Below are 21,990 nucleotides of genomic sequence, written 5' to 3' on the forward strand. Positions count from 1 at the left end.
AAATGGATAACCAGTATGAATTTTTCAAAATTATTTTTCCATTTTATTACTTAAAAAACTAAACTTCTCACCATAGCCCACCCCAGGCCCTTTCTTACTATCCTAACTTCATTTTGGCCATTTCCCTCCCCCATGCCTTCCTAAGTTCTGGTTACCTTGGCTCCCTTTCATTCTGTGAATCCTGCAAGTAATGTCTCCCCAGCTGGAAACCAGTATGAATTTAATGACTTTAAGTATATGAGCCAAAATTTCACATGTCCCACTGCCCTTCACTGTAGAATAGATAGATTTCTCTTGCCCTGTTCCCCACCACACCCTTGCCAAACCTAGGGTTACACTGAAAGGAGTGAGAAGGAGGAGGCATCTGGCAGGGACCATCTCTGGGATGATCTCTCCAGCTTCCTCTGGGCCCCCTGAGTCAGTGAGTGCCCCCACCTCTGAGAGCCCTGACCTCTGGAAGTTGGTGATGCCCTTCTGCACATTTTCCTCCAGGCCTACATGATAAGGCACCTTTGGGACTCATGGATACACCACTGTTAGACACAGAAGAGGAAGTGCACTACTGCTTCCTGCCCCTAGACCTAGTGGCCAAGCATCCAAGCCTGGTAACTGAAGACAACCTGCTGTGGCTGGCTGAGACCATGGCCCTGATCGAGTGCGAGTGCAGCGAGTTCCGCTTCATTGGTGATTGTTTTATCATGGGGGAGGGGAGGTGCGCAGGGGTGGGCGGATAGGGCTTATCCACCCCTCCTGACCCCACACCCCTTGGAGGCCCAGCTTGGGGCTTAGGGCCTCAAGACCTTCCCTGAGCAGAGCTGGTGGAAACATGACAGAGCCTTCCTGGAGGCAGATGGATTCCCAACCTTAGGCTGCCATTAGCCTCGGGGCTATTTTATTCCCTGTTCATTTTGGAAGGGCCTGGGTTGTAAAGGGGCACTGGAAACCACCTGTAGTGGTATCAGGGGCCACAAGAGTTGATGTGAAGGGCAAGACCTTAAGCAGAACTCCAAACTACTCTTATTTCTTTGCTTTTATTTATCCATCTAGGCTGTAGACCTCAGTTTCTCTTGCCATAAAATGAGGAAATAGAGTTGTTTCAAAGGATAGTCCCTTCAGCTCTCATTTGCACTAAACTCAGGATAAAAGGGAAGAGGGGATGGTGAAAGTTTCCCCAAAATCATTGCAGAATTGTCTGCTTGAGCTAGTGGCCTAAAGAGGGATAAAACTTTCAACCCTGGACAGAAGAGAGCCTCCATTCTGCACTGCCCAGGACAGGCTCTGGTGAGGTGTGAACTGAACTGACTCTAAGACGCTGCTGCTGCCTAGACAAACAGGGAAGGAAACACCCAAATGGTACTGGGGCCCACATGCCTGGAACCCCAGCCTTTCCTATTCATAGTCACCTGGGAAGTTGTCTATAATATGCTTCTGAATCTCAAAGTTGATTCACACAGAACAGTAGCGTTGGCTCCATCTCTGCCTCCCACACTGCAGTCCAGGCAGGGACAAACTACAAGTGCCACCTGCCAGCCCAGGCTCGCTCAGGCCCTTCCTCTCTAAGCGACAAGACAACTCCTTCTTTTGGAATGACCTGCTCTTGGGTCAGGACTCATAGGGTAAGTCTCAGGGCTAATGTGCTCACCAGGAGAGCCTGCCTGGCTTGGGAGCCTGAGGCCAGGCCATAGGAAGCCACACCCAGGGACTCAAACACAGGAAAATAAAGTAATTTGGGATATTTCACCTTGAAAACCATAGACTGAAAGCTAATCTAACCAGGTATGTTCAGAAATTGTTTCAGAACAAGGAGAGCCTAGGATAAGCTGCAGCATCAAAAACGTGCCAAAACCTGGACCTACAAGTAGATCAGAAATAACCTCCTTAACCCATTTTGTTTCCCTTTGCTTTTCAAGTGAATTTTCTCCGCTCACAGAAGATTTTGCTACCAGATAATTTCTCCAACATAGATGTGCTTGAAGCAGAAGTAGAAATTCTGGAAATCCCTGAGCTCAGTGAAGCTGTGAGGTTGTATCGAATGAACATGGGTATGTCCCCAGGGGAAATGTGCCCTCCCCTTGACATCCTCGGGCAGTCTGGGCTTTGACCAGAAAAGCCAAAAACAAACACCTTCCCTCCCACCATCCACTTTGGTTAATGGTGACAGAAGTGGGTATTTTGATTGACTTAGAATCTGAGAAGAGAAATTTCAGCCTGAAACCTGGCATGTCCTCTGTCTGTTCAGTCTTCCCACTGAAATGTAGGTAGCTCAGCCCAGCCTGGCTGGGGAGGGAGGCTGGGCCTGAGGGCAGGTTTCCCAAGGTCAGGGGAGGTCTGCCCTCCTTTTGGACAAATCGAACAATTGGGAACTTGTAACTAACCCCCACCTGCCACTCCTGTCCTCCTTCTTCCGGGCACAGCTGGAGGGCATGGGAAATTCTTGGGCAAATTCCCCATACTACTTCAGTTATCCCACCCACCCCCAAATTCCCTTGTCCTTCCTACTTCGAACCCCTGGCTGCTGTGCCTGTTTCTGCCTGCTCCTGCCACTTTCTGACACTGGTCCAGTCCAGGCCTTCAGGCTCCCAGTCCAATCTCATGCTAATTTGTTCCTCACATTTTTTTTTCCTCACATTTTTTTATTAGCCTTTCACCATCTCATTTCCAAACCCTGCATGTCTATGGAAGCTACTGTATATATTGCAGGAGTCAACTACCTTTGCATGGCCTCAGCAGGCATTCTGAGAATGCATAGTACTCTTACACATGTGAAGTTTGGCCTGCATGTTGCCAGATATTTATTCTATGGGAATCAGATCTTCCCTGCTTTGAGGCCCAGTTCTTCCAGACTTCTCCTCAGGCAATTGGAGTCCTATCCTATTTGGGGGTAGTAGCATCCTGCAGCAGATCTCAGGAGCCTCTTAGGATCTTCCAACCCACTTGAGAGGGTGTGAGTTCAAACCTCTCCACCAGGGCTTCTGTTCGTCAGAGAACAGAGGTCAGAGAGCTAAGCAGAGTGGGGCCTGATGCTCAGGAGTTATGTGAAGCTGGAAGAGAGGCATGCTGCTGGACGGGCTCTGTAAGCCATCAGCAGCCCCCAAACACAAAGCCTGTTTTTTTGCCTTTCATAAAGCACCATAAGTAAGAGAAACAGCCCTGGTAGTCTTGAAAATAGAGTCACCCTCACACTCCAGCTCTGGCCCACCTAGCTTTGCTGTTTGGGGCAAGGTACTTAGTTACTGACTATGCTCTCAGGACATAGTTTCCTCATCTGTGATAAGAGGAGAATACCAGCCCTCCTGCAGGGATGGAGACAACCACAAAAATCACCTGGCAGCTTGCCGCTGGCCCACAGGTGCCACTGGGACAGTCTCGTGTAGACTGAGCATTATGGCCACTGCAGGAGAACAGTGAGCCAGGAACACGAACACCCAACCTAAAAGTAACACTAGACAGTGTGTCTTGGGAAAATTCTGCCCAGGCGTGGTAGGGACTGTGAGTCTCGGGACCCTGTAATGATATCAGGTTCTCTGCTATGGTTGTCGTTCTTTACCCATGGATAATTACAGCAGAGCTTAGAACTAAGGGAAATTCCTGCTGAGACTGGGCCAGATGGCTATTGTTCTGAAATTCAAGTGTTAGTGATACAGCAAATTAATCCTTCTCCCACACCCACCTCACCTCCCAACAGATAGTTTTGACCTCAAGCAGGCTGAATATAAAAACTATACTGATGTTCAGCAGATTCAGATGTGGCTGTGCAAGGAAATAAGCTCCCACTAAGCCTCTTCAGTACTGATTCAAGACAGCAGTTGGAAGCAAGACCCAAAGCTTCCAATAGAGTTTTGACCATGAGCACCCTAGGAGTCACCTCTTTCTCTCCGGCACAGGTGGCTGTTCCAGGACCTCCTGTCCTCCTCCAAGCCCTGGGAAGGGGGGCCGTTCAGCAGGCCTAGAGTCCGTGAAGCCACTGTACATGATGGCCCTGGGTCTGCTTGTCAAGTACCCAGACTCCGCACTGGGACAGCTCCGCATCGAGAGCACACTGGATGGGAGTAGGCTGTACATCACCGGGAATGGGGTTCTCTTCCAGCATGTTAAGTAAGGCCCTCCTCAGAGAATGCTTCATCCCACTCAGGCTGCACTTTACCTTTCTCTAGGAACCACCCTGGGGCCCTGTCCATGAGTCAGGAAATATAGGACAAACCCATCATTTTAGCCACTCCCACCATCTGCATCAGTACCACCAAATCTGGGCCTCAGAGGAGATGGCTGGTGACAAGGTGTAAGGTTCCTAAGGTTCAAAGGTCTCAAACTGTTTAATATTTTCATCCTCTGCAATCCATCACTGGTTCTAGCCCTGTGCTAGGTCCAAGGTGGCCAGGCCACAGCCACAACACTCAGGATGCTGGATATTTCCCCTGCCATATTCCTTCTCCTACAAAAGTCCTCCCCAAGGACACACAGAAAGTCCAGAACCAGGGGTGAGCACCCTGCCCCCCCCCCAAGAGCAAGGCAAAATAGGCTTCTTGAAGGAAGTGATACCTGGCTTGTGCCCTGGGGAATGAGCTGAGATTGTTCCTACTAGTGCTGGGCATGGATTCTAATCCTGTTTTATAGAAGGGTAAACAAGTTCTGAATAGAACTCTCTTAGGCTCACAAAATACACTGGTACCAAAACTAAAGATAGAAGTGGCTTTTCCTGAGCACCTGTGGAGAGGGTCAGCCAACCTCAAACACTGTCTTACCCCAAGGGTGGGGCCTTTGTGACCCACCCCCATCCATCTCTCCCAGAGATGTCCCACCCCTGAGGTCACAGGGCACAGAGGGCAAAGACAAGTGCCTTTAGAGGCGGTGGGGTTGATATTCAGGTCCCTAGCTTCTTTCCTGGGCAGAGAAGGTATCAGTTATCTCCCAAACCATGACAGGCTGCCACACAGTGGCTGAGATATCTTGGGGCGGAAATAGAGTGGCTAGGCCCTGGCCTGGATTCTGGAACCCAAGACAGGGCCTGGAGGCTTGCAACTAGTCAATTTAGAGGGCTTTGCTGATACAGGTCAATCTCAGCCCCAAAAGGATGAGTCTATGTGTCCAAATGTACCCACTATGAGACATCAACAGAAACCAGTTAAGGAAATGACATTAGTGGCCACAGGTCTGAGTCAGTGTTTAGGGCAAGACATTCTAGATATGGGAAGTTGACAGGCTGGACTCCCTTGGGGTGTAGTGCTGAAGCACTCTGTGACAGGTCTTTTCTCTTGGCAGGAACTGGCTGGGGACTTGCCGTCTGCCCCTGACTGAGACCATTTCTGAGGTGTATGAGCTCTGTGCCTTCCTGGACAAGAGGGACATCACCTACGAGCCAATGAAAGTGGCTCTCAAGACTCATCTGGAGCCAAGGACTCTGGCATCCATGGATGTGCTCAGTAAATAAAGAAGCTTCTCAGTTTGGATGCAGCATCAGAGGAGGGTCTAGGGGATAGGAGAGGAAAGATAAAGCTGGCCAGAGCCAGGAACTATAGATGGAACAGGAAAGGAAAGCCAGACTAACATTTGTGGCTTTTGCCTAAAAGGAAACTTTCATGTTAGGTGACCCCCACCCCACACCAAACCCACAAGTAGCCTCAAGCAGTACAGGCTGAGCAGCGCAGATGGGCCCAGTGGGGGCTGCATGGGTCCCCAAGGGCAGGCCCGCTCTGGCCCTGGGAGCTGACACTGTGCCCCTTGGGTCTTCACAGCCATCCAGAGAAGAATGGTCCCTGGGCTCACTTAAGAGAGGACACGGAGGCTCAGGGAGGGAACCTGCTCATATGATGAGATTGTGGTCAAGCTGGGATTTAAATCTGAGTCTAAAACCAATGTTGTTTTACCAGCTGCCTATAACTGTTTACTAACAAAAAGTTTTATATCAACTTAAGCTATATTACTATCATTCAGAAACAATATTTATTGGAGCACCTACCATAAACCAGGACATCAGATAACACTAGGAGTATAGAAGAGAGCAAAACAGACCCAGTCTCTTATTTTCATAGGGTTCACAGTCTAATGATATACGTCTTGGTTATATCATCTGTTTATATACCCTTCATTCATGACAAAGTTCACTAGAAACTGATTCTCAAAAAAAAAAAAAAAAAAGAAACTGATTCTAAAATACCAGAACAAAGCCTAAATCTAGTCATCCCCAGGATAAGGGTCATGAATTCACCTTTCCAGAATAAAGCCTATTCACAAGGCTTGGTCTCTGTAATGATTTGATGAGAGGTTAGGTCTGTGATATCTGCCAAACCGTAAGCTCGAACATACAGAGGGACTCCTAGCTCCAGTCTGAGTGGCCATGTGGAAAACTACACACCCAGGACATACCCAGTCAGAAACTGAAGGGCTTTAACAATGTAGATAGAAAGGAACATTAGTCAAGCTTTCTTGGGAGAGGTGGGCCAGGGGTAGTACAGCAGTGCCCTTGGGGTTGGTGGCCCTCCCCCAACTCAGAATCACCAGCTGACCCTCCAAGCTACTGTTCTAAACCCATCTCACCACCCAGGAAACTCTATGGTAAGCCACAGGAAAGGCCTGAGGAGCAGAGAGGGCTGGTGTTAGGGATTTCTGCTTCTCAGAGTAGGCAAAAGAATACGACTGATGAAGATACTGAGTCTTAACATGTGATACCTTATTGACAAAATGCCCTACCTAATGTTCTTCTGGCCATGTGACATGTTCTCTCTCATTGGTTTCCTTAGATGAGGAGTGGACAGCAGAAATCACTGTGTATTCCTTCCAACAGATCATCAAAGTTTATGTTGGAAGCCACTGGTATGCAACCACCCTGCAGACCCTGCTGAAGGTACTGCTGGTCTGCGGCTGCCCTCCTCTCCTTGCAGTTTCAGTGGCTGAGATGCTTTGGAACCTGTCACTGACCTTCACTCAGCCTCCAGCACCTGCTTACATCAAGGATTTTTCCCCCTACTCCTAGGTCCAGAGTGCCCTTACTGCATGAGCAGCAGGCTGGGAAAGCCTTCAGGAGTCTGGGTAGGGAGGGGCCTGGACCAAGGCAGGATGTAGGGTGAGGTCCCCAACGGCTTAAGAGAGTGGTTGAGGAGCCAGCAATACTTTGAGCAGAGATGACGTGCTTCTCCCTGGATGCTCTGTTCCTCCTTATGTGTCTCTTTGTGGTCAACAAGACAGGGAGATAGAAATCCCAAAGCCTCTGCTCTGGAATGGGTGGGAAAACAAAGACTGACCTACTCCTTAATGAGGACATAGCCCCTTTAACTAACAGACTAACAGACTAACTAACTAACTAACTAACAGACTAACAGAGTCTGATGTCCAACCCTTTGCAGTATCCAGAACTGTTGTCCAACCCTCAGAGAGTGTACTGGATAACATACGGACAGACCCTGCTGATCCACGGGGATGGCCAAATGTTCCGACACATTCTCAACTTCCTGAGGCTTGGAAAACTATTTTTACCATCTGAATTTAAGTGAGTGCAGGAAGGAAATCATATGATGAAACTCCTATCCCTCTGCAAGGAGGAAATTTGAGTTTGCAGCCTTGACAGAAGAGATTATGTTATTTCCAACATGTGAACTGCTGTTCAGAGCAGCTGCTCTGTAGGCCAACAACCCCATCCACATTCCCACCCCAGATGCCCAGTGTGACCTCTTCTTATCATTCACAGGGAATGGCCCCTCCTCTGCCAGGAGGTGGAGGAATACCACATCCCATCTCTCTCAGAAGCACTTGTCCAGTGTGAGGCATACAAGTAAGGAATCCACTCCCTTGACACCATGATCTAAAGTTTGAACCTTTATATGCCTCTTGGGAATCCTGTCCTAAGTCCCACCTCCCAGTAGGACCTGTTCTCCTTAGGGTTAAGGGGGCGGGGGGGCAGGCCCAGACTGGGCAGGGACCTAAGTGAAACTCTTAAGGCCCCTCCTTCCTGAGTGAACTCTCAGCCAAAGGGCACACCTGGTCAATGGACTAGTGGAAGCTTCTGCTCACTAACCAAACCCTCTTGGAATCTGCAGGTCATGGATCCAAGAGAAAGAATCTGAAAGTGAAGAAGCTTTTCCCATCAGAAGGCTGCACGTGGTAACAGAAGGGCCAGGGTCACTGGGGGAGTTCAGCAGAGACACCGAAGAAGTAAGTTCCAGCCTCCTCTGGTTTGGTGGTGTCCTGAAAGGCACCAGCACAGGGCTCGGGGGGCAGATCCTGCTACTGGGGAGCATGGCAAAATGAGAGAGACAGGCCTACATGGCTCTGGCACAGTGACTGGTCTCTGAACTCAAGTAAGTGCTGGCCGTGTGAGGCCTGGCATGCTGATATGCCCCTTTGGTGTGTGAGAGGCCCCTGGGCTGGTTACCAACCCCACTCCAACTGAGCAGATCTCAAATGTTAGACCCATGTGGGGGACAAAATTGTTCTGGGTAAGCAAGTGAAGTCTTAAGAAACCCAGCTTATCAGATCTTGGGTAAGGCTTCAGTGTGGGAGTACGACATGCGCAGAGCTGCTGTGTCCTCTCCCCAGACCATGGCTTGCATGCCGATGGAGTTCCAAGACTGCAGTGACCGAACTCTGTGGAACAAGGCCAAGGGCACCCTGGCCAGGTCCAGCCAGATAGAGGAGGCCGAACAGTACTCTCGGACAATTCAGATGTCCTTATGCCGAGGTGCCAAGAGGGCAGGTAATCCCAGCACATACTCACACTGTCCTGGCCTATGTGCCAACCCTAGACACTGGGGGGGCCACCCTGAGAGTCCTCCCAAGAAGAAGTGTACCACTGTCAACCTCACACAGAAATCTGAAACCAAAGACCCTCCTGTCACCCCCATGCAAAAACTTATCTCCCTGGTAAGGGAGTGGGACATGGTCAACTGTAAACAGTGGGAATTCCAGCCACTGCCAGCCCCCCGGAGCAGCTCCTTGGAGGAAGCCACCCTGCAGCACTCCTCAGGAAGTGAGGCTGTTTCCCAGCCCAGCAGCTCAGCTTCCTGGAAAGGCCATTCCACAGCCTCAGAGAAGGACCCAGGCCCACAGGCAGGGGCTGGAGCCGGAACCAAAGACAAGGGGCCAGAGCCAAACTTTAATCCATACTTCCCCATGAAAAAAGCTGTCGCCCTGAAGGACTGGGGCAAGCAGAGGTCAAAGGAGAGAGGTGAGTCCTGTCCCATCCTTAACCTAAGTCCCATTTACAACAGAGAAGGCAAACCTTGGCCAAGACCACAGAGTGAGTTAGTGATTAAAGGAGACTAGAACTGCGCATTCACTACTGCCAAGCAAAAGACCCAGAAATGACAGGCACGCTGGCATGGCCTGGGGGCTTGAGAAGCCACATGAGGCATATGAAAGGAAGGACCTATAAAGCAACAGGAGCACAAAGAAGGGTTTGGGGCTGAGGAGTCAGCGGAGGAAAGAAGTCTTGGGTGCTTGTAGAAACCTAAGTCATGGGTCTAGCAGCTGGAAACCAGTCTTCATAAAGTGATGAAAGATAAGGCTGAAGACATTAGGAATCAGGACAGGTCTTGTGGGTCAAGTTCAGGCCCTGGTACTTTGTTCCGATCCTAAGTGGAGCAGCCAGCCACTGAAGCATTCTATACAAGGGAGCAAGCACAACCAGGTATGCATTTAGAAAGTTTGTTCCAGGGGCAGAGGAAATGCAGTAGCAGGAGGTAAATGTTAGAAGTGCCAAGACCATCCTAGGTGAAACAGGTGAGGCAGTTGGAAGAAACAGGAAAGGATCAGGCCAAGGAAGGGACAGGTTTCTGATTTGGGTGACTGCAAGGGGGTGGACAGTCACTGAGGTGGGAAGGAGAGGAGTAGGGCTTGGGGAAGAGGACACAGGGTGTATGAAGCACTGATGGGCGTCCAAGGGGAGAAGTCCAGGAGACAGGAGGGTATATGGGGACCAGGCTGAACAGAGAGGAGTGTGTGTGGTGGAGAAGTGAGGAGCAGCCCAGGGAAGTGGGTTGAAAACTGCTATTATGGACTGTTTCCTCTGCTCTCTCAAAGCCCTTCCTACAATATTCTGTCATTTTCTCTTTCAATGGCTTGTGTCATGCTTGGAGGGGTGTTCCTGGGCCCTGCCTGTGAGCCCCCAGTTGGTCTGTCAAGCATGTTCTTCAGAGTAGACATGCATCAGCAACCCCCCTACCCCCGCCACTGCAAAAGCTCATCTCATAATTTTACAAAGATTTCCAGTCCCCTGCTGGGTTGTGATCAGCTCTATTTACTATACTAGCCTAGTTCAACAGATGATTTGGAAAGTTCCTTGGAGTTCTGAAATTGAGGATGTATGTTGCAGTGATTCCAGGGCGATGAAGAGAGGAGAGTTAGAACATGGCCCTGCCAGCCCAGGCTCCCGCTTCTGAGAAGCTGGAGGCGAGAGCTGGTGACTGACTGCACTGGTCTGTTGCCAGAGGTCTCCCTGCTTGGGCTCTGATGGAGCTTAAGGAGAGACCTCTCCCCATGTTGTTTTCACAGAAAGTCCTGCCCCTGAGTTGTCCCTGCCTGAGGCCAGTGAGGGGGACAACACAGGGGTCATCCTCAAGGTGACCCACCCCCCAGTGGTGGGCAGTGATGGCTCGTGCATGTTCTTTGAGGACAGCATCATCTACACCACGCACATGGACCACCTCAGGCGCACGCCGCCCCCAGCCAGCCCCCAGCCCCGAGGTGAGGCTCTGGAGTTGGGCCTGGCCCTGCCCATGGGCAGATGCCTGAGTCCCCAGCCAGGTACTTCAGGGATAGAGTCTCCCTGGAAGCCCTGCACTTCTCCCCCTAACCAAGGCTGGCTCTGAGCCCCTCTCCATGGCAGATGTGGCCACACCCCCATTCTCCTCCACAGAGGTGACTTTCCTGAGTTTCTCTCTGTCCTGGGAAGAGATGTTTTATGCACAGAAATGTCACTGCTTCCTGACTGACATCATTCTGGATTCCATCCGGCAAAATGACCCCAAAGCCATCACAGCCAAGGTGGTCTCCCTGGTCAACCGGCTGTGGGTATGTGTGATTGGCCCCAGGCCCTGTTCCTTCTCCACTGTCCCCTCACCTCCACAACAATAGTGCAAGACAAGGGGGAGCAGCCAAAATGGGATTGGGGGAGCAGCTAGGGGAAGAAGTGAGGGGTAGAAGGGTAGCAAGAAGGGTAGGGACCGGGAGACAGGACAGCAGCACCTGGGCCGAGCCATGGCCAAGAGGCAGTTTGAAGTGACGGTACCCCTCGACCTCTGTGGCTTCTGCAGGCCCAGAGGCCCCTGCTCTGCATCCCACTCTAAGGGACTGGGAGCAAATGTGTCTCAGGCTGTGGCCTCCAGCCCTGCCTGACTGTGGGCTCTTCTGGCAGACCCTGCACATAAGCCCCAAGCAGTTTGTGGTGGATTTGCTGGCCATCACTGGATTCAAGGATGACCGGCACACCCAGGAACGCCTGTACAGCTGGGTCGAGGTGAGGGCCACCTGCACCCCACGGGAAATGGCAACCCTCTGGAAGACTCAGATGGACACTGTCTTGCTGCATGAGGGCCAAGCCAATGCTGCCCAGAAGGTGAAGATAGGGAACTAGAACTCTAGTCCCTGGTCCCAGGAAGGGAGGAACAATGGCTGAAATTAACCTGTCCAGAGTGGTCAAAAAGCAGTATTTGGGTCACTACTTTTTATAGTCTTCTCCAATGTTTGCCAAATTAGCCTTCATCACTAACAACCCTGACCAGGGATGCACATCATATGAACTCGTTTTGGGGTGTTGAAATCAGAGAAACTATTGGCAGTCACATGCTTTCAGTGAGTTATAGATACCAACATCACCTACTCAAACATGATGTCAATACTTTTGTATCATACATTCCTTTTCTACTTAAGCTACTATAAAGCAGTTTTTACAAAGAAAATTCTTCAATAAGGGCAAAGGAGTGACCCCAGTTTTTGTTTTTGAGTCCTTCAAATAATTTTAGGATTCAAATTTTTATTTGAATGTTGGAGGTGAAAAAGATTTGGCTAATTTTTCATTAATCTATTTCTATAATCAAGTACGTTATTATAACACCTTTCACCATAAACATAATAGTGCCAAGTTACTAGCCTCTGCCTAGTCTGTTGACTGGAAATGAAGTCAGCATCTACAACTAGAAAGTGGAAAACCGATGACAGAGAACATGCACTTTTGATCCTCTATTCATTTCATTCTGTGCCCTGATAGCCACTCTGAGCCCCAGGTCTGTGAGATGCCTTTAGGCAGAACTGAGGTCAACAGCACCAACTGGCTTTGCCCCAACCCTGCCCCCACCCAGATAGGAGGCCCTCACAAAGCTAGAGTAGCAGCCAGCTAGGAGTAAGACCAGCCTTTCCTTCCAGCTCACGTTGCCTTTCGCCAGGAAATATGGCCGCTGTGTGGACCTGCTCATCCAGAGAGGCCTGTCAAGGTCTGTCTCTTACTCTGTCCTGAGCAAGTACTTACAAGATGGCTAAGGTGCCCAGCCATGCTTGGGGAGATATGCTGCCGCCACATCCCACCCATCCCATCGCCAAGATGCATTTTAACCAGGGATGTCCCCACTGAAAGGTGCATTATCAATTTATTTTTTATTATAAACAAATAAAGAATAAACCACGAGTCAAGGGTCTGGACTCTATCTCTGAGAACCAAAGACCTTACAACCAGTGAAATAATCTTATACAACTCTAACTGAAAGTTATTCAAAAACCTCTGAGTCCATGTAACCAAACTGGACTGGGGAGCTAGGGCAGGCAAGAGGAAGAGTCCAGTATGGATGAGCCTGGCTTTGAGACCCAGAGTTGGGAAGCAGTGGCAAGGAACACAGCTCTGTTCCTCCTAAAGGGTGGGGCAGCTTAGTCACTACCAGAGCCACTCAACATCCCACTAGCCTAGGGCATAGAAACATACATCCACCTTCTGCTCTGGGTGGGAGCAGAAGATAGGGACAGAAGGGGACATGGGCCAGGAGCCCAAAATGAGGGTGCTCATTTAGGCTCTGCTGCCAGAATCCCCTGGAGAGAGTCACTGCCGATCTGTCCAATGGACACAGACATCAGAATGGGTGGTCAACAGGACTGTGCATATGGCCTGGAGGTGACCCAGTTGCCGCCCATGGCCTGGTCATAGCAGATCTCCAGGGAGGTGATGCTCCTTGGATCTAATGACTCCTGGATCCACTGCCCACCTTCAAGCCCAGGCTCAGACCTGTGGTACAAAGCCAGGTATGAACACATATTTCCCTGGCTCGGGATCCAGGTGGGGTCTCTAAGGAATGTCTCTGTTCCACCACCCTCATTTCCACCTAAAGACAAGGGTGCCATAGGCCTAGGTAGAGCTGAGAAAGCGCCGGTAGGTACAAGGCAAAATGGCACTCACGTAGGACAAGTCCTCCAGGCCCTTGCCCAGGATCTGCCCTGACACACAGCTGCTGTCTGAGCCACTGGAGCCACTGGCAGATGGGCACTGGGAGGAAACCTCTGAGTCCTCAGGAGCTGGGAAGGGAGGCCAAGTGAGCCATCAGCAGGGGAGGCCCAGACCCCAAGTCATGCCCTCCTGCCTCTGGGAAAGCCCAGAAACCTACTCAAAGATGGCTGACTGCCCAGCTCGGCGTCCGTCTCCAGTGCCGCTTCCTCTGGGAAACTGGTAGAATACAGGGGCCAGCGGAAGCCCAGAAGAGCTGGGTCTCTGTGCAGATGCAGGTTGAGGGACCCCAGTACGGAGCAAGAGGCAGGGTCTCCAGGAAGGGCACTTGAGGCCCCCAGGTAGGGGCTGTCAGAGTCGAAGGGAGCCACAGCAATGGAGGCTCGAGAGCGAACCGCTGCATGAGAAAGAGAGTCTGGCTGGGCCAGAGCCCAGCTGGGCTGAGGTCCTGAGGGGAGTGCTAGTACTGCCAGAGGCCCACATCGCTCCCTGAGCAGCTCTCCCCACCCCATCCCCGCAGCCTGTCTGCTACCTTGGCACTTCAGGATATAGTTGACAGTGCGGTCGTTGATGGCTTCTTCGCTGGGGGCGATGTCCCGGAAGGCCTTGTTCCCCACACCCATAGACACCATCTCAGCCATGCGCACCTCTAGGTGGAAAGTGGATATCTGGACGTCAGCCTGGCCCTTTATCACTCCCCCTTCTCATATAAAGTCTCTCCTGGACACCCATAGCATGTGGACTGTCCTGTGCACCAAACACTCAGAGGCTTACATGTCCTCAGCCTGAGATGGTGACGTAAGGACTGCCTGACTTGAGTTCTTTACCTGTGCTGGCTGTTGCTGCTGGACCTTTTCCACCCTCCCCAGTGTTTCCAGTTCCTGAGGCCCTCCCTGGGGCCCCTCGGGGACAATGTAAGCTCTCCAAGGAGGGGATCATGGGATGAAATGGGGCAGACACCCACCCTTGTTGTGGACGGCCTGCCTCCAGAGCAGGCGGGAGATGTCAGCTGTCCAGGCCTGCTTGGTGGCCAAGCTGGCGGCTTGTAGCACAAAGGTGTCCTTGGCCTTGCGACGGCGAAACCAGATCTCAAAGCGCAGGTTGTTGTCCCCACAGCACTCAGTGAGGCCAAGGTCTGCCATCTGTGTGGCCAAGAGAGGAGCTCAGTGAGGCTCTAGGGGTGCTGGGGGTATGGGGAGGGGCCGGGTGGGCCTACCTTAAAAGAGCGCTTGTAGGTAAACATGTCGACACCTGTGGGTCCTCGGCGAGGCTTGCTGAAAAGCAACAGCTCCTCAAAGAGGAAAATGCGACGCAGGGATTTGTGGCGCCCACAGCGTACTGTGAACTCATCCTGCCGGACCAACTGGCCCTGTTCCTTGAGGTTGACCTGCCAAGTGGGGGTCTGGTGGGTGCCTGGCCTCTTCCGCCCCCTCCCTTCACACCCACTGCCCCTGGCCACCACAGCCTGCCAAGACTCACGTCACAGCCATGGATGGCATCCATGGCTAGCAAGTCATTGCCATGTCGCAGCTGGAAGTGCACGAGGCTCTGGGCAGCCCGCAGGGCACTCAGCTCCTGTGCGGGTCCCCCGCAGGCCCGCGCCAGCTCCTGCAGCAGCAGCGCGTACTTGCTCATGCGCTGGATGGGCTTCAGCAGGTAGGAGGCCAAGTCCAAGTGGTCTCCCAGTGCCTGCTGCTTGTCCTGCCGGGTGCATCAGACACCGTCAGGGAGCTTCCCGTTGTTTGTTCCATCCCCTCTCCCGCTACAGGCTCAGGCTCACCCACCCTGAAGAAGACATGACCATAGCTGGTCATCAGGGCATCAGAGCGTGGTTTATTCTTGCTGTAGAGTGCGTACATCCCAAACTGCACCCTCTGCAAAGATACACAGTTTGACCAGGTGCAATGGGCCGGCATCCAAGGGGGTCAGACCACTCTCAGCTCGGGAGGCCCAAATTGCCGACGTGTAGCCAGAAGGCCTCCCACCGACAGATCCTACCTGCCCTGCTTGGAGTGACGGGTGATCTGGCAGGAACAGGCGCTGTGCAGGGAGGGGCTTGTCTACAGGGCTCTGGGGAGGAAGTCCTGCACACAGCCCTGCCACTCCCACGGCCCCAAGAGCTCTGCTCTGGTCCCATCTCACCTCGGACGACCCTTCCCTTGCTCACAACACTAAGCTACACTGACCCGTCTGCTTCTCGACCACAGGGCCTCTGTCCTGCCCAGCACGTTGTGCTTGATCTTTCCTCTGAATGGAATGCTCTGACTACAGCCCCTCCCTCTGGCCTGAGCTCAAACATCAGCTTCTCTTAAGATGCCTCTCTAACTGTTCTCTCTAAAGGGGGTACCCCTGCCTCACTGATAACTCACCATCACCTATCTGGATGTTTTTCTAACCCCAATTATATCTGGAATTATCTATTTTACACTCACATCTCCTCTGCTAAACTAAAAGCACCCTGAATAACAGGGGCTGGTTGGTCCTGCTCATAGCTGTACCCATCACAGGACCTGACACCAAGGTCAGACCCAATAGCTCGCTGTTGAGTGTGGCAGGATCAGCCAGGGGCCTCGTGGCCTGTGGGGCTTACATGGCGCAGGAAGGCATAGGCCACCCGGGGCGGGTGCTGGGTACAGGCCTCCAGCTCACGCAAGAAAAAGTGGCGGTGGAAGTCCCACAGCTTCTCCAGGTTGCCAAAGAGTTGGGCACGCTGGCCACGGAGGCCCTGGGGCACATCAGGGCGATCCAGCTCAGGGAAGTAGTTCTCCATGGTGTAGTCCAGGGCACGGACATACTCCCTCTCTGTAGCCACCATCTCCGCCAGCACCAGCTGAAGTCTACCAGGGAGGTGGAGTCAAGACCCAAGACATCTGCCCTGCCACCATCCTCCCTGCCCTGCCCACTCTCTGTACCTGTTGGGGCTCCTGGGGTCACAGCTCCCTGGAGGAGGCATGGTGGGGCATGACCCTGACTGGGCACCATCCCCAGCCTCTGGTCTGTGGCAGGCAGGTACAACAGCCTCATGGTGGCACTGGTGGGCAGGTTCTCTGAGACTCAATCCCAGATTCCGATCAAGGCTATAGGCCTTTCTCAGGGGAGGGACGGCAGGTACCACTGGGACCCGGCTGACACACAGGCTAGCTGTGCTACCCGTCGGGGGTGACTTCAGAGCAGCTTCTAACTTCTGATCCAGGGCCAGCCAGGTATCCTGGCACCGCGCCCAGGCCCAGCGGCACTCCTGGCGAATGCCCTCAGATCCCAGCCCTGTGGCTAGAGCCCACATCTTTCTGAAGTGGGCAGGAGGCAAGTCCGGGTGCTTGGTCCAGTGCAGCTGCAGCCGCTGCAGCACAACCCCTGGGCACTCCTGTTCCAGCTCTGCCAACACTTGCTGCCCCTCCTCGGCCCAGGTCAAGGCCTGCAACACCAAGGCCAGATGGGTGCTGAGGAAGGATCTCCCCAAGACTGCTGAGCCTTCTCTATCTCCCCCCATCCCCACGGAACGGTGGCCCCAGGCTGCATCCCCAGTGGATTTGGGCGTCAGACTGAAAACAGGGAGAGAAAACAGGCACGATATCCTTCAAAGCTCAGGCTGCCGTAGCACTAAGCAGCCACCCCTCTGACTTCTCTGACCACCTGGAACCAGGGACAGGACCCCTCACCCACCTGCTTGAAGAACTGCAAGAGTTTCTCAGCATCTGCCAGTCGCTGCCGCCGCTGGGCCAAAGCCCTAGAGAAGTCGGCCAGCTGGGTTTGCAGGGTCAGAAAGCGGGTCCCAAAGGGGCCCAGTTCGGCCGCATCACAGCCAACCAGTGGCTGCAGACATTTCTCTGCTCGCCTGACCTGTTCCTGGAGACAGAGTCTGGAATCAGCAAGCCTAGGCCTGGCATTGCAGTTGCTGAGCCCAAGTCTTTTCCATGGATGTCTACATGGCATCATCAAGTCACTTCTGTGAAGACTAAAGCTCTGCAACCCCTCCCCCAACCCCCTCTCTCTGTGCTCCTCTCCACAGCCAAACTCCCTGAGGAAACCGTTATTTTCATCACTACTTCTTAACTATGTTGGCCTTCTGCAACCCCACTCTACTCCCCATCCCCAGCGCCTCTCAGGCTTCCTCTCTTACCATTCAGTAGTACCAAACCTCTCTCCTCTAGCTCCCCTGACCTCTCCCCTTCTCCCTGATTCTCCTTGGCTTTCTCTAGTGCTTCCCTGCTCCTGATCCCCCATCCCTTACCTCCGTTGTTAAACCTTGGTGTTCCTGAAGACAGTCCACTCTCTCCCCTCAGGCAATCATGTGCAAACACACTTCAAACATCACCCGTACACCTACAACCACCAAACGAGCCTCGACACTCAGCGCTCCCTCTCCTTCCCTTATGGTCATTTCCAGAGTTCATCCAAGGCTGGAGAGATGAACGCCCTTTCCCCCAGAAGGCCCGTCTCTCAGGGAACAGGACATATTCACCTTTGTAAACGCTTCTCCCTCTTACAGCCTCGTATGTATCCACCATTGAATCCCATCAACTTCTCAAATGTTATCTCCTCTGCCACCATCCTGGCCAGAGTAGCATCTTTCCCACCTGGACCGCCACAAGTGCCTCTTCAATGGACTCTGCATGTCCATCCACCAAGTCACTGTCTACCCAGGAGTTATGGTAATATTTCTAGAATACAGATCTGATTATAAGATTTTCCTGCTTAAATTGTACTCCATTACAGGACCCAGTTCCTGGCCACTGGCCACTCTTCCGGCCTCATTTTACCTCATCTCACCCCACTCTCCCTCCATCTTCTGCTCTGTATTTCATCCTCAATGACTTTCTGATGGTTCCTCAGGCAAGCCACACTCCCTCCTATCACAGGACCTTTGCACATGCCTTTTGCTTCCTCAGTCTGAAACATGTCTTATCTCTAACCCTCTTCTGCCTGGTTAATGTCAACCTATCCTTCAGATCTCAGATCAAAAGTCACTATCTCGAGAGAGTTTGCCCAAGACCCTTCCTGGTTCAAGACTTCATCATACACTCAGATAGAAACACCTGTATTGCTTCTCTCTAGAACTTTTGCACAGAAAGAACAAATGTGCTCAGTCGCACAGTCACGTCCAACTCTTTGCAACTTATGGACGGTAGCTTGCCGGCTCCCCTGTCCATGGGATTCTCCAGGCAAGAATACTGGAGTGGGTTGCCATTGTCATATATACATGACTTTCAATCTTTGGTTACAACTGATCTCCTCCACTGGCTTGTAATTTCCAAGAGAATGAAGACTAGATTTACTTTCACCCACTCTGCATTCCAAGTTTCTGGCAAAGTGCTCCAATACCTACACAAGGAACAAGTAACCAGACTCACCTGAGCAATCTGGTCCAGTTCCCGAAAAGGGCCTTGGGCCTGAAGCAGCATGTCCAGTGAGGGCTCCCTGAACTCCTCAAGTGCTGGCCAGCCCACCTGCTGAAGCCACACTTCCATCTGGAAGAGTACGAACAAGGAAAGGAGAGTTGCTATGGGGTGGGGTAATGCTTAAGATTAGAGGTGAGGCCCACCTGGGCAGATAGTTCTCACCTGGTGCAGCTCGCCCTCCTGGGCCTCCAGCGTCTGGACCAACTCCAGCGCTTGTATTCGGCGGTTACCCTGCAGGGTCAATTGGTGCAGCAATCCATCCACACGGCCATACAGCTCCTCAACCTCATCCACTGCTGACCTGGTGCGTGGTACACGTCTTAGTGCCCCTTCCAGGTGCCTAGCTCTACTTGACCCTGTCTTGGGACCATAATCCTGGCTGGTTTGGGCCAGACACTGAGTCCTTGGCATGGCATATGGTGGGCTGGGGCAAGACCTGAGCTTGTACCTACCTGTAGTCTGGGCTCAGGGTCACCTCTGGGACCTCTTGCTTTAGCCATGTGAGCTCCAAGGCTCCCTGGCATTGTAGCCATGCCAACCGTGGAGAGTCTAGCACATGCTCCATCAGGACCCGTGCCTGCTGCAGCAGTCGACCAACTTCCTATGGTTAAGAGCAACAGGTGGTGGAGGCACGTGTGGAAGAAGGAAGATAGGGAGAATTTGGGGAGGTGTCAAGAGGGGACACTCACCCCAGATTCCATGGGCTGGGGTACAGCCTTCATGCTCTCAATGGCTCCCTGAAGCAGGGCACAAATCCCCTGGCAGCTCTGCAGGAGGGCTTCCAGACGCTGTGAACAGAGTCAGGCATGACCAGTGCAGAGCACAGGGCTGGTCCCAGGCATCTTGGATCCCAGGCCACTGCAGCCAGCTATGCACTGCTCAAGCCAGCCCAGGGGAGGCTCCTCTGCTGACCAGATCGCCTGCCTACCCACCCAATGCCCCACCCAGTGTACAGACCATCCGGAAGTCCAGCCAAGCCTGGTGACAGTAAGGCAGGCCTCCTCCTAGTGAAGTGAGCAACTCTGAAGTGGAGATGTGGGTCAGTAGGCTTTGGTGAGAGGATAGATGCTCTAACTGCAGAAAAAGGAGGTGTAGTGGACTCAGGCCTGGTGGGGACTCACCCCATCTCCACCCTGACCAAAATGGCTCAGTACCTGTAGCCCTGCAGGCACTTCCTCTGGCAGCTTTCCCACCAGCAGCACACGGTGCACTGATCCCGGGACTGCTTCCTGCAAAGAATCTGAGCTCAGCCCTGACCCCGACCCTACACGAAAGGAATGGCTGGGGGGAAGAAGAGAGCTACAATCCTGTACTCACTTGCAGTTGGCTGAGCCCCCAGAACATGGAAGAGCTTGGGGAACAAATCCGGGCATCCACCAACACGGTCAGTCCCAAGGTCTGTACTTTGGGCCTAAAGGAGCAGGCTTTGGTTGAGTATCTATTTCCCCAACCCTGCCATCTCCTGGCTCAGGTTCTGTCCCCCAACCTCCTCCCCCAACCTGGGGATGCTTTGCAAGTAGAGCAGGAGGCGGACGAGCTCATGGCTGTTGCACTTGGGGTGATTCCAGGCTGAGTTATGGGCACACAGAAGCAGCACTGCCCGGCCTTCTACATCTCGAGTCCCTGTGGGGAAAAGGCAGTGAACATCTGCTCAATCAAGCCACCCCACCTGTACTGCCTTTAGTGTCTCCCAGCTAGCTACCTGGCAGGGCAGCCATGCCACTGGCAAGCAGCTCCCAGGCAAGGTCTTGGGCCAGGAGGTAGTCAGTGGACTTCAAGAGCCTGGATCTGTGGGAGTCTTGGGGAGGAAAACTGTTTGGGTCTACACTGGGCAATCTACCCAGAGACCCCCTATTTGCACCTGGGCTTTAGCCTGAATAGGATCAGAAGGACCCTCCCTCCTTCCCTCCCAAGACTTCCCTGGCCCAGCCTTCCTTACCTGCCTCCAGTAGCCCTGACGACGTCTCAGATAAACGACCTCCATGGTTCACAGGGTCACTGTCCAACCCTTCAGGGTCCAAGCGGACTGGCACGACCCTGCCTGAAACTGAGTCCCCTGCCAAGTCTCCTCCTTGGCTGTCATTCTCACCCTGTGCCAGACTAAGGTGGGAAGACATTGGACTTAGGAGGATCTCCACTCCATAGGAGGCTGGTTCATTCATGTGGACAGAGGACCCTCCTAATGTGCCCTTCTGGCCATGCCCCGACTCATCTGCAACCATCTGTCCTGCGGGTGATTGAAGCTCGCCAGGCAGAGGGCTGCCCTGGAGCTCCTCCCCAGCTGCCCCTGCTGGTGGGCTTGGAGGATGGGGGTTCTTAGCCTGGATCTGGGGAGCAGGTTCCCCCTCATCCCAGGCATCTCTGAAACTGCACACAGCAAATCTCCAGTCGGTGGCATGGCCCTGGGACTCTGGAGACTCATCCCCATCCTCCAGGGGCCCTTCCATCACCCCTTCCTTAAGGGTGGGCCTGCTCCAAGCAAACGGGAGAGGAGCTAAGCCCTCGGTGTGAACTGAGACCTCAGCTCATCCAGGAAACACGTTGAAGATGGACGGGTAGGGTCGGTGGGCGATGCAGGCGGAAGGCACTAGGCCGTAGGAGGCACCAGTCTTGGTGCCCGGCACCGGGAGCACAGCGGCTGTCGCAGTTGAGGCCTGAGGAGAAAGGAGAAGGTCTGGGGTCTCTCCCTCAAGCTTGGGACCGGCGGGGCCGAGCTCCCGTGGGCCTTCGCCCAAAGGGCCCCACGCTGGGCCGGCCTGCGCGGGTGGGACGCTCAAGGCGGGGGCGGGGCGCCGCCTCGTGCTCGCGCTCGCGCCGGCCCGGCCGACCCCGGCCTCGCCACGGACACTCGCGCTCCCATTTCCTTGCCCGCCCGCCGGTCACGCTCACAACGTCAGGACGCGCCGACGGGGTAACGCGAACCCAAAACGCCAGGCAGCCGGAGCCCTCGAACGTACCGCATCGCTGCCTCGACGGCGGCTACGGTGCGCAGCCTCCAGACCGCGGGGGCGGGCACGGGCGCAGCAGGGAACGCGGCGGCGCAGCACCGCCCCCTGGGGGCCGGAGGACGCAGCCACCGCCCACCCCGCCCGGCCCGACGGCAGCCGCCCGAGCCCAAGCCGGCCAGAGAGCGCCGAGACGCCGGCTCTCGCAGCGCCCCCTGCCGAGCCGCCCCTT

The 21,990-nt window shown here is 53.4% G+C and overlaps 2 protein-coding genes across 7 annotated transcripts in view; one reads left to right on the forward strand and one right to left on the reverse strand.

The window, feature by feature from the left end:
• KCTD19 (potassium channel tetramerization domain containing 19) overlaps window positions 1-12,610 on the forward strand; it is a 24,869-nt gene extending 12,259 nt beyond the window's left edge. For 2 of the 4 annotated variants that reach the window (XM_020884961.2, XM_020884962.2), the window contains exons 4-16: window positions 493-684; window positions 1,911-2,042; window positions 3,885-4,095; window positions 5,260-5,420; window positions 6,738-6,841; window positions 7,341-7,483; window positions 7,682-7,765; window positions 8,031-8,145; window positions 8,530-9,157; window positions 10,483-10,674; window positions 10,847-11,001; window positions 11,345-11,446; window positions 12,372-12,610. In XM_020884961.2, the coding sequence (XP_020740620.1) occupies window positions 493-684; window positions 1,911-2,042; window positions 3,885-4,095; window positions 5,260-5,420; window positions 6,738-6,841; window positions 7,341-7,483; window positions 7,682-7,765; window positions 8,031-8,145; window positions 8,530-9,157; window positions 10,483-10,674; window positions 10,847-11,001; window positions 11,345-11,446; window positions 12,372-12,596 (2,444 nt within the window). In that variant the 3' untranslated portion in view covers window positions 12,597-12,610. Of the gene's footprint in view, window positions 1-492; window positions 685-1,910; window positions 2,043-3,884; window positions 4,096-5,259; window positions 5,421-6,737; window positions 6,842-7,340; window positions 7,484-7,681; window positions 7,766-8,030; window positions 8,146-8,529; window positions 9,158-10,482; window positions 10,675-10,846; window positions 11,002-11,344; window positions 11,447-12,351 lie in introns of all 4 variants that reach the window. The other 2 variants (XM_020884963.2, XM_020884965.2) reach the window with 2 other exon arrangements.
• On the reverse strand, window positions 12,554-21,803 carry PLEKHG4 (pleckstrin homology and RhoGEF domain containing G4). Of its 3 annotated transcripts, none has more exons than XM_020884957.2 (22): window positions 21,771-21,803; window positions 20,753-21,467; window positions 20,516-20,611; window positions 20,313-20,436; window positions 20,131-20,224; window positions 19,968-20,042; window positions 19,771-19,887; window positions 19,503-19,601; window positions 19,266-19,414; window positions 18,976-19,114; window positions 18,766-18,882; window positions 17,078-17,260; window positions 16,327-16,829; window positions 16,005-16,251; window positions 15,199-15,288; window positions 14,894-15,115; window positions 14,631-14,801; window positions 14,379-14,556; window positions 13,947-14,063; window positions 13,575-13,811; window positions 13,370-13,485; window positions 12,554-13,198 (listed from the first exon to the last, which is right to left on the reverse strand). In XM_020884957.2, exons 2-22 carry the CDS (start codon window positions 21,258-21,260, stop codon window positions 13,193-13,195), a joined length of 3,588 nt encoding a protein of 1,195 aa, XP_020740616.2. In that variant the 5' UTR covers window positions 21,261-21,467; window positions 21,771-21,803; the 3' UTR covers window positions 12,554-13,192. The 3 variants fall into 3 exon arrangements, with proteins under 3 accessions (XP_020740616.2, XP_020740615.2, XP_020740617.2); XM_020884956.2 differs by having other exon boundaries at window positions 21,703-21,785; XM_020884958.2 differs by lacking the exons at window positions 20,516-20,611; window positions 21,771-21,803 and having other exon boundaries at window positions 20,753-21,560.
• Window positions 21,804-21,990: the final 187 nt, after the last annotated feature.

This window comes from Odocoileus virginianus, chromosome 20 (genome assembly GCF_023699985.2).
Source record: "Odocoileus virginianus isolate 20LAN1187 ecotype Illinois chromosome 20, Ovbor_1.2, whole genome shotgun sequence".
NCBI lineage: Eukaryota > Metazoa > Chordata > Mammalia > Artiodactyla > Cervidae > Odocoileus > Odocoileus virginianus.

Bases quoted from the DNA above. Each gene is read 5' to 3' on its own strand.
- PLEKHG4 (XM_020884957.2), bottom strand. From the start codon at position 21,260: ATGGAAGGGCCCCTGGAGGATGGGGATGAGTCTCCAGAGTCCCAGGGC. The intron at 20,612-20,752 runs GTAAGGAAGGCT...TTCCTCCCCAAG, and splicing joins GTCAGGGCTACTGGAGGCAG to ACTCCCACAGATCCAGGCTC. The intron at 19,115-19,265 runs GTAGGTACAAGC...ACCACGCACCAG, and splicing joins ACCCTGAGCCCAGACTACAG to GTCAGCAGTGGATGAGGTTG.